This window comes from Mesoplodon densirostris, chromosome 19 (genome assembly GCF_025265405.1).
Source record: "Mesoplodon densirostris isolate mMesDen1 chromosome 19, mMesDen1 primary haplotype, whole genome shotgun sequence".
Taxonomy (NCBI): Eukaryota; Metazoa; Chordata; class Mammalia; order Artiodactyla; family Ziphiidae; genus Mesoplodon; species Mesoplodon densirostris.
Window position 1 is genome coordinate 62150886 of NC_082679.1, and position 10046 is coordinate 62160931.

At 51.4% G+C, this 10046-nt stretch overlaps 1 protein-coding gene across 1 annotated transcript; it reads right to left on the minus strand.

Moving 5' to 3' along the window:
* Positions 1–2564: 2564 nt before the first annotated feature.
* On the minus strand, positions 2565–5278 carry LOC132479699 (arginine/serine-rich protein PNISR-like). The gene is made up of 2 exons (XM_060083189.1): positions 5184–5278; positions 2565–2847 (listed from the first exon to the last, which is right to left on the minus strand). The coding sequence occupies exons 1-2, from the start codon at positions 5276–5278 to the stop codon at positions 2565–2567; spliced, it is 378 nt and encodes a 125-aa protein (XP_059939172.1).
* Between the last annotated feature and the right edge of the window lie 4768 nt (positions 5279–10046).

The window sequence follows — 10046 nt, forward strand, 5'->3', positions numbered from 1 at the left end:
AATGTGACCTCGTTTGGAGAAAGAGTCTGCAGATGTGATCAAGTGGTCATGTAGCAGATCTCAAGATGAGATCATCCTGGATCACCCAGGTGGGCCCTCATTGCAATGACCAGTGTCCCTCTGAGAAGGGGAGAGGCTGTGTGAGGACGGAGGCAGAGATTGGGCTGATGCAGCCACAGGGACAAACGCCTGAGCCCCCAGAAGCTGAAAAGGGCAGGAAGGATTTTCCCCAGACCCTTTGCCCACACTTTGATTTCAGACTTCTGGTCTCCAGAACTGCAAGAAGATGAACTCCTGTTGTCTTAAGCCCCCCTGTCTGTGGTCATTTGTTCTGGCAACCCCAGGACACTAATCTTGGCTCCTGTGTCTCGTAAAAGGATCTGGGGGTTGGGTGGGTTCTCCTTCCCTCCCCTCCCCCGGGAAAACCACAAAGACCCTAAACTTTCCTCCCACCCCAGGAGGCATCACAGGAAGGAGAGAGTCAAGGAAGAAGCAGCCGTGAGAGGCTCTGGGTGGCACATCTCAGATTAGCGACCTGAGACTTTTCAAATAAGCAGAGATGCTGTCAGGTGAGAGAAACTGGGATACTGCTTTTTGTCAAGTCCAAGTACCACTTCCCACATCACCTCCAACCGCCCCGTTATAGAAAATAGAGACACACCTCTGAGCACATGTGTGAGCATAGCTGTCTGTCCCATGGGGATGAGAAGTGCGAGGGGAGACGCCAAGGATGCCCGGAGTCTCTGCCCTCGGTCTCGGCCACGGTCACGTCCAGTCTGGTCCGAGCTTCTGCAGGCGTCCTGGGGCTCCCCCAATGGTGGAGGGTGGCTGCTGCCCATGATGATGAAGGCTGAACCGGGCCCCTGTCCGATTTTTGCGTCTGGAAAGTGTTACTTGATTGCTAGAAAAATAACCAGGTGAACCCGGGTCGTTTCCGGTGAAGAGGCTCTAAAGAGGCACCTCTGGAGCCGGATGACTCAGGGCTGAGCCGAGTGCTGTGTGGTGTGCGAGCCGCACTGCCTGGAAGCCGTTCCCTCCGTTGCAGCTGATTCACAGTTGTTTCCCCTTTGAGGGGCAGCACGGGAGCCTGTGGCCCAGCTTCATGACTGCCCCGATGCCCTTTTGCAGTCACAGCGAATCATGGATCAGTGTTAGTGTCCTATGGCTGCTGTAATAAGTGAACCAAACCTTAGAGACTTAAAGCAGCATAAATCAACATAAATCTATGGTCTTGCAGGCCTGGAGGTCAGAAGACCAAAATGGGTCTCACTGGGCTACAGTCAGGGTGTCGCAGGGCTGGTTCCCTCTGGAGGTTCCAGGAGAGAAGCTGTTTCCTGGCCTCTTCCTGCTTCTAGAGGCGCCTGCATCCCTTGGCTCGTGGCCCCCTCCTCCAGCCTCAGATGCATCCCTCCAGCCTCTGCTTCTGCATCACACCTCCTTCTTCTCCGACTCTGACCCCCACCACCCTTTTCTTTTTTTTTCCTGTTGAATTTTTCTATTTCTGTTCAGTAACAATACCATAAAAATAATACCTTGAGATTTTTATATAATTTCTTTCTTCCATGAACGCATTTATCCTCACAACGTCCCTGTGAGGTGGGAGAAATCAGGTACTCTTTTTGCCAATTTCAGGAAGGGAAACTGAGGCACACAGAGGTTAAATCACTTGCCTGGGACACAAAGAACACCAGCAGAGTAAGGTCGGGGGAGTGGGAATGCCAGGGTGAATCACTGCTGAGCTTAGGAACCAAAACATTTTGAAATGTGGGAAAATTTGGCACAGATTCCAGAAAACTAGAAATGAACTACTTCCCAGTATTAAAGATTAGAATATTTGTTATTCTTTTAAAAGTGATATCAAAGGATTACTTCCTGAGTTTTCCATTCTTACACTGAGAAACAATAGTAAGTACTAATAAGGAAAAGGAGCTATGACTTCACTATTAGCATAATCAAAATAAGATTCACCTATAAATAATTTGAAGTGACTGTTAAAAATAATAACACAAGTCATAGAAAACTGAACTAGCATCAAGGAACCTAATCATACTGTGAAGTAAAAAAAGCAAATCATTGAGGGCCTCCCTGGTGGCGCAGTGGTTGAGAGTCCGCCTGCCGATGGAGGGGACATGGGTTCGTGTCTCGATCCGGGAAGATCCCACATGCCGCGGAGCGGCTGGGCCCATGAGCCATGGCCGCTGAGCCTGTGCGTCCGGAGCCTGTGCTCCGCAACGGGAGAGGCCACAACAGTGAGAGGCCCGCGTACTGCAAAAAAAAAAAAAAAAAAAAAAGCAAACAAGCAAAAAAAAAAAAACAGATAAAAATTTACGGAAGATCTTCACTATCTGAAAGAAAAGGGAGGAGAAAGGTGGGTGGATGGTAGGAGCAGAGTGTCTCTGACAGACTAATGTGTCACATAGTGACACAATTTCTCTTTAACTGGAGACCAGACATGTTTTGCTCTGCCAGTGCTGCTGCTACAAAGGCCATAGGTTGCAACAGAGAGACCTCGAATGCTGTCTTCCCGAGATGCCAGGTGGGGTTTCCAGCGTTCCCAGCCCCTGTCAGCCTGGTTGCCACATTCTGTTAAAGTTTGAATCCCCTTGGAAATTCCCATGATGGTTTGGACCAGACTCCATGGTAGACATACCTCGTCCACTTGGCATCCTTCCTGGTGGTGGTTGTACCATGCTTTGCAGTCCTGGAGCTTCTCTTCGGGCGCTCCAAGCTTGAGCCAATGCAGCCCCGTCGATCTGGCTGGGATCCTGCTGGTGCTGGACTGACCGCAGCCATTGTTGTTGATGCAAAAGGGCCACTTGAAAGGGCTGCCCTCCTTGAATCCACGTCCTGACTTTTAAAGTATATCTGACTTTCTCAGAGGTTCACCTTCTGCGTAACATTTAGGTTGATTCAGAACTACAGCTTGGAAGCACAGCAGCAAGATGACTTGTGCCCCACTCTGGTCCCGGAACGCCGTGTCGCCACCGTTTCCTGTCATACCCCGCCTCCCTCTTCTAAGGACGCCTGTGATCACACGGGACCCACAGGATCGTTCAGGATGATGTCCTCATTTCCAGATCCTTAATCCCATTAACAGAGTCCCTTTTACAATGTGTAGTGGGTTGACTAGTGTTCCCCCAAATTCCATCTCCGCCCAGAAAGTGATCTTATTTGGAAATGGGGTCTTTGCACATGGAATCAAGTTGGGGTCCTACTGGAGTAGGGCGGGTCCTCACCCAGTCACTGGTGTCTTCGTACAAAGAGGGAAATTTGGACACAGGCGCACAGGGAAGATGGCCGTGGGACAATGGAGTCAGAGATCGGAGGGATGTAGAGCCTAGGAACCCCCACTTGCGACCAGTGGAAGCTGCCAGAGGCGTGGAACCCATCCTCTCCCAGAGCCTCAGAGGGACCAAGGCCCTGCTGACATCTGGATTTTGGACTTCTGGCCTCCAGAACCCTGAGAGCATAAGTTTCTGTTGTTTTAAGCCTTCCCACTTTCTGGTCCTTTGTAGTAGCCCTAGGAGGTTAACGCATCTTATAAATCAGCATTGATGGGCTTCAGGAATCAGCATGTGCACATCTTGGGGGGCCGTTACTCAGCCTGTCACAGAGCCTTGGAGGTGTGGAGAAACCTCCATGCTGGGGAGGAGATGGGTTGCTGGAAACTACAGTTAACCCAGGTATGAAGTCTAGGTTTGCTACCATGGGCTTTAGCGCAAGTGACGCCATTTCGAGCCCGTGGTTTTCTTTCTTTCTTTTTTTTTTTTTTTGCGGTACCCGGGCCTCTCCCGTTGTGGAGCACAGGCTCCGGACATGCAGGCTCAGTGGCCGTGGCTCACGGGCCCAGCCGCTCCGCGGCATGTGGGATCTTCCCGGACCGGGGCACGAACCCGTGTCCCCTGCATCGGCAGGCGGACTCTCAACCACTGCGCCACCAGGGAAGCCCTGTGGTTTTCTTTTTAACAGACTCAACATGCAGATTTGGGGGGCGGGGTACCCAGTTCAGCCTATAAGAGAAATACAAAATATTCCCTGGGATTCTTCCCTGGGAAAGTTGGCTGTTTGGAGGGGAAATGTATGGCTTTCAGAACACTCTATCCTTGACCAACAAAGCATCCCGAATCATAGGGGCTTCAAACAATGCAGTGTATTATTCTCAGGTTCTGTGGGGTGGTCCTTCTGTGGTGTCACTGCAGGGGACTGACAGCTTGGCTAGGGCTGAGGGTCCAAGGCCGCTCGCTCATGTGCCTGGCAGTTGGACCTGGCTGTCAGCTCAGGTACTGGGGTCCCCCGCCCCCCGTACTCCCCATCCTCTCATCCTCCAGTGGGCTAGACTGGGCTTCTTGATAGCACAGTTGTCTCTGGGTCTGAGGGAGTGACAGCAGAAGCTGCAGACCCTGTGGGTCCCAAGCTTGGAGCAGGTTCCCCATCACTTCCACCGTAATCTATTGTTCAAAGTAAACCACACAGCCAAGCCAGGTATAAGGGCGGAAGAATAGACTCCACCTGGTAAGGAGCTGAGGGGCAGAGTCACAGCGGGGCGAGGACACGGGGAGGTGGGGGGTCCCTGGGAGCCGTCATGCTAACGATTGACCACATGGTCCTGACTCTCCTGAGGAGACGATTCCAGCTTTGGCTTGGGTTGAAAGCAAGACCCAGTGAGCAACAGACCCAGGTCATTCAACTGACGATTGGGAACACATGCGCGCAGGGAGAGGCCATTCTCACAATTGTCCCCGGGTCAGAGACCCGCTAGGACTTGCACATCTGCACGAATCCACTGACTCACCCTGCCACAGCCTGCCAGGGACTCCAGAAGTCTGTCTTCCATTAGGGCCAGGATTTAATAGGAACACAGAGGGCACCCCATCATTTGGAAATAAGAATCTCAATTTATCTTGGTTTAGGCAGGAAGGAAGACAGATCCCTGTCACGTTCTATTCAATAGATCACAGGGTATTAATGACTTCGGTCGCTGCCATTGTCAAGTGCTTTCTTGGGAGTCAGAGATGATTCTGTTACAGTCAGCAAACATTTGGTGACCACCTTCTGTGTGCCCGGCCCCGTGCTGTAAAAGCAAGGAGCGGATTGACCCTTCCTGTTCCTGTTACCTATTGCTGCTGTACAAGAAACCACCACCAAACCTAGCACCTCAGAACAACACCAATCATTGATTTTGCTCGTGCATCAGCTGGTTCTGGACGACCCGCACTTGCAACTGCACATTGGTGCTGGCTGCCAGCTCTCCTCCCCGGGGCAGCTTGGGCTTCCTCATGGCATGGCGGTGGGCTTCCAAGTACAAGCGTCCCATGAGGAAGAAGTGGAAGCTACCAGGTTCTTAAGGCCTGGTGCAGCGTTACTTCTGCCATATTCTTGGTCACACAGTTCAGAGTCAAGGTAATAGTGTCCTTGCAAAACTCATGTCCACTGGAACCACAGAGTGGGGCCTCGTTCGGAAAAAGGGTCTTTGCAGATGGAATAGCATGAGGTCATACTGAACTAGTGTGGCCCTAATGCACTGTGACTAGTGTCCTTATATGGAGAGGAGGGGACACGGCAGATCAGAAGCTGGAAGAGGAGAGCAAGGATCCTCCCCTCCAGGTTCCAGAGGGAGCCTGGCCCTGCTGACCCCTCGATTTCAGACTCTGGCCTCAGATAGTGTGAGAGAACAAACTTCTGTTGTTTTGAGGCACCCGTTTGTTCTGGTACACCTGTGACGCGGATACGCTCATTTACCCTGCTTTTCAAACTCTGACCACAGGCTCCATTTATTTGATAGTTTTCTGGGGTGGGGGAGATTAGGGAGGGTGTGCCATAAGCGATAGTGCTTGGGAGGGACAGTATTTATAGAAACAGGAGTGGCAGGACTTCGTGGTTAAGAATCCAGTGCAGCGGACACGGGTTCAAGCCCTGGCCCGGGAAGATCCCACGTGCCGCAGAGCAACCAAGCTCATGTGCCACAACTACTGAACCTGTGCCTCTAGAGCCCGTGCTCCACAGCAAGAGAAGCCACCGCAATGAGAAGCCTGCGCACCGCAACGAAGAGTAGCCCCCGCTCGCCACAAGCAGAGGAAGCCTGCGCACAGCAACGAAGACCCAGTGCAGCCATAAATAAATAAATATATTTAAAAAAAGAAACAGGAGTGTTGACGACTCAGAGGACATGGATGAGAGGGATGATACTGAGAACTCTCGACAATTAACTCGTTACTACAGCAGCTCTGTAAAGTGGGTCTGTTACTATTCCCATCTCACAGATGGAGAGATCGAGGGATGGGGAAATCAAAGCACTTGCCCAGCGTCTCAAGCCAAGAGGGACAGAGCTTGGATTCAAGGTCCAGCAGGAGATCTAGAGGCTCACGGCCCCTCCCTAGCAGGAGGGAGCAATGCTGTGATTCCCTTGCTGGGGGCTGGAGGGGAGACCAGTTTTCATTCTGTTCATCCCTCTCTCCCCTGGCTGGTGTGCAGGGGTCCAGCTCACGTAAGGACCCAGCACACACACTGGGGGATGCCGTTCGTGAGAGAACAGGCAGCATCGGGATGCTTGGCTCCCCCCGAGGCTGACAGAAAGGTTTAGAATCTTCCAGAAATGCCACACCCTGGGTGTGAAACCCAGGGCCCACCGGGGAGAAAGCAATCACCGTTGTAGCGTTTGCCAAAAGAGCTGCATTTCCTGAGGCGTTCCCAGCCACAGTCATCGGTGTTCTCTGGCTCTTCTCCTTGGATATTGGAGAGAAGAGAGGGGGGCAGAAACCCTGGTAATGGCGGGAACCCAGGCGTGTTTCAGGTTAATGATTTCAAAGCAGTGTGAGCAAAGAGTCTCATGAAATTGTGAAATGTAGTCTTCCTGTTTTCGTAAAGATATAATCATACTTCCATTTTGTTGTTTGCCTCCAAGAATGAAGAGGTTCCAGACGGATGATTCAAAAGAGAGAAAACAAGGACTTCCCTGGACATCCAGTGGTTAAGATTCTGCACTTCCACCGCAGGGGGCACAGGTTCGATCCCTGGTCTGGGAACTAAGATCCCGTATGCGGCCCCAAAAAAAAACAAACAAAAAAACTCAACCAACCAACCAAACAAAAAAACAAAAGAGAAAACAAAGAAACAATAACAGCAAAAAATAGACTCCCTTGTTCTAACGTTAGATTTATTATCACTTTTAAACTAAAGTCGTTATCAGGATTGGCTACTAGGGAGGAACAAAAACCCCACCCCTCCTCCCCACCTAAATAAGGATAGAAGTTTATTTCTCTTTTATATAAAAGAAGTCTGATGTAGGTAGTAGAACTGATATAGAGACCTATATCAGTCATGGACCCAAGTGCCACCATTTATGGCTTCTGTTCCCAAGGTACCTCATGGTCCAAAGTGGCTGCTGCACTCCAGCCATCATACCCATATTCTAGGCAGGAAGGAAGAAGGAGAACCATGAAGGGCAAACCTCCCCCTCCCTTTAGGGAGACTTCCTTGAAGCCACACAAAACTATTCCACTCGCTCCTCTTTGACTTAGATGAAGTTCTACAGAAAGGAGAAGGTGCAAGGCTGGCTGAGAAGTATCATTTTTTAGCTGAATGACAGTGCACTCGATTAGGAATCAAGAATCTTCCTATTCTTCAGGAAGAAAAGAGATGAGCTATCTGGAGGCAACTTGAGCATTCTTTGTCGCTGCTGGTGAATTTTGTGTGAAAGGGATCTAGCACTGAGATGGAGCATTGGGAAGCTGGCATTATTGTCCCAGGATGGCCACAAACTGTGTCACCCTGGATGTTGATGATTTGGCAACCTTATCACTTTTCGTAAGCTTTTCCTTGGTTGAGGAGGAAGGATTCATGAGTGTTCCAGGATAATTGTTTATACTTCAAAACCATTAAAGTGTTTCCATCCCAAATCCTGTAAAGAAAAGCTCCCTGAATGTTCCAGTACTTTCTAACCAAAGAATTTAGTAGGTTACTCCCTTATGACCACCTCCTTGCTTCAACAGGTATCCCTTGCTAGCTGGAAGCTCACAATTGGAACTCGGGACCTGAATAGATTGAGGAAGAGAGGGAGGGTGGTAGGGAGTGCGGGAAGAAAGACAGAGAGGGAGCCCCCCATTGGACCTATGAGTGATCAATTACCACATCACAGATTTGTTAAAAGCCCAGGTTTTGGAGTCCACTGGGTTCACAGCCTCTGTATCTCTTTCTGTGAGATACTGGGCCACCTATTTATGCGTGTGAACCTCAGTTTTCTTTTCAGTTTAATGGGGATGCTACATATCCCACCTCACAGTACCGGCATGAGGATGGGAGACAGGATTCATGTAAAGCACTCAGTAGATGATGAGCTTGGGTTCCTAGTTCTCTCTTGTGGGCTCAGGGTTCACCCAGCACCCAGGTGCCCAGAGAGAAAGGGAGCTGTTTGGGGGGCTATGGCTGACCTCTTTGGTGCCAGGAGCTCCCCCTGAGGCATCCGTTCCAGCTCCCCTGGCCCCAGGCCGTCCTCCCCATGGCTGCCTCATGATCTGCCCCAAATGGAAGTCTGCCTTTTGGGGGCTCCTAATTCTCTCCCCCCAGGTTCACATCTACATTGCTTAGCAGCCTCGCTCAGGCTCCCACGCCCAGCCTCGCCTCTCCAATATGTCCCTGTGTCTCCTGTTCATCCTTCTAGACCCATCTCTCTGCCCAGCCCCCCTGCCTTGGATCCTCCCCCACTTGGATCAACAGCTCTGGCTGTCCCGGCCACTGGGTGCACACATGAGCCAGGTCCTTTCCCCCGGCCACAGGCTTGTGCCGATGGCTGAGTGTATTAGTTTGGGTTCCCCCAAAACAGACTCTGAGACAGGATATGAGTGCAAGTAGTTTATTGGGGAGATGATCCCAGGGAATACCAAGAGGAGGGGGAAAAGGGAAAGAGCAAACAAAGAGTGGGCATCACGTCAGCTATCACTGGGGCACCTGGAGTGTAGTCCCCTGGGTTCTCTGGGAGCAAGTGTCATCCCCTGAGCCGTGAGGGAGCTGGGGTACCTATACTCCAGGTCTTATTCAATTATTGGTTGAGGGCTTCCCTGGTGGCGCAGTGGTTGAGAGTCTCCCTGCTAATGCAGGGGACACGGGTTCGAGCCCTGGTCTGGGAGGATCCCACATGCCACAGAGCAACTAGGCCCGTGAGCCACAACTACTGAGCCTGCGCGTCTGGAGCCTGTGCTCCGCAACAAGAGAGGCCGCGATAGTGAGAGGCCTGCGCACCGCGATGAAGAGTGGCCCCCGCTTGCCACAACTAGAGAAAGCCCTCGCACAGAAACGAAGACCCAACACAGCAAAAATAAATAAATTAATTAATAAACTCCTACCCCAAACATAAAAAAAAAATTTTATTGGTTGATGCTGCTCCAACGGGTGTGATTCCATGCCAATTTTGACCTGCCATGGGCATCGTGCCCAGAGGCAAAGGAATGTCTGTGCCGGCAGCTGGAAGTCAGGCAGGCAGGCACTGCAGCCGTCAGGGTTCTAGGACCAGGATGGGGCATGACAGCATCTGCCAAAGTGGACATGTGGCCTGAGCTGGGCCAATCGTGTCTTTCCCTGGGATTTTACTTCTCAATTTGTAGCCAGGTGGAAGATGTGGCCTGTTGAATCATAGCTGTCAGTGGCCACCTTCTCTGCCTCGTGGGGTGACCAGAGGAGCCAGGCAGAGCCCAGAGAGAAGGGGGGAGGTCGGGGTTGGGGAGGGGGATGTGACCATCTTCTTTGAGGCCCTGGTCCCAGGTGTACCTGAAACTGTCTCTCCCCTGGGCCTCCCACTCATAGTAGCCGATACATCACCTCTTTTTCTTCCTCAGTCCATCCTAGTTACGTTTCCATAACCTGCATCTGGCCCTGCATCGCGTCTATCCGTGACGCCTCTGTTCACCCCTCGGTCCAGACACCCGCCCCCCCGGGCTCCTTGGAAGCCTGTAGATCCCTGTCACTGCCCTCAGCACAGAGGATGCATTGACTGTCCAACCGGGGTCCCCCCATCAAAAGGCTTGTCTCATGTCTGCCTTATTCATCTCTTTATT

Coding starts and splice junctions, on each gene's coding strand:
- LOC132479699 (XM_060083189.1), bottom strand. CDS start 5,278: ATGAGGAAGCCCAAGCTGCCCCGGGGAGGAGAGCTGGCAGCCAGCACC. Junction 2,848..5,183: donor CAGAACCAGCTGATGCACGA/GCAAAATCAATG, acceptor TTTAAAAGTCAG/GACGTGGATTCAAGGAGGGC.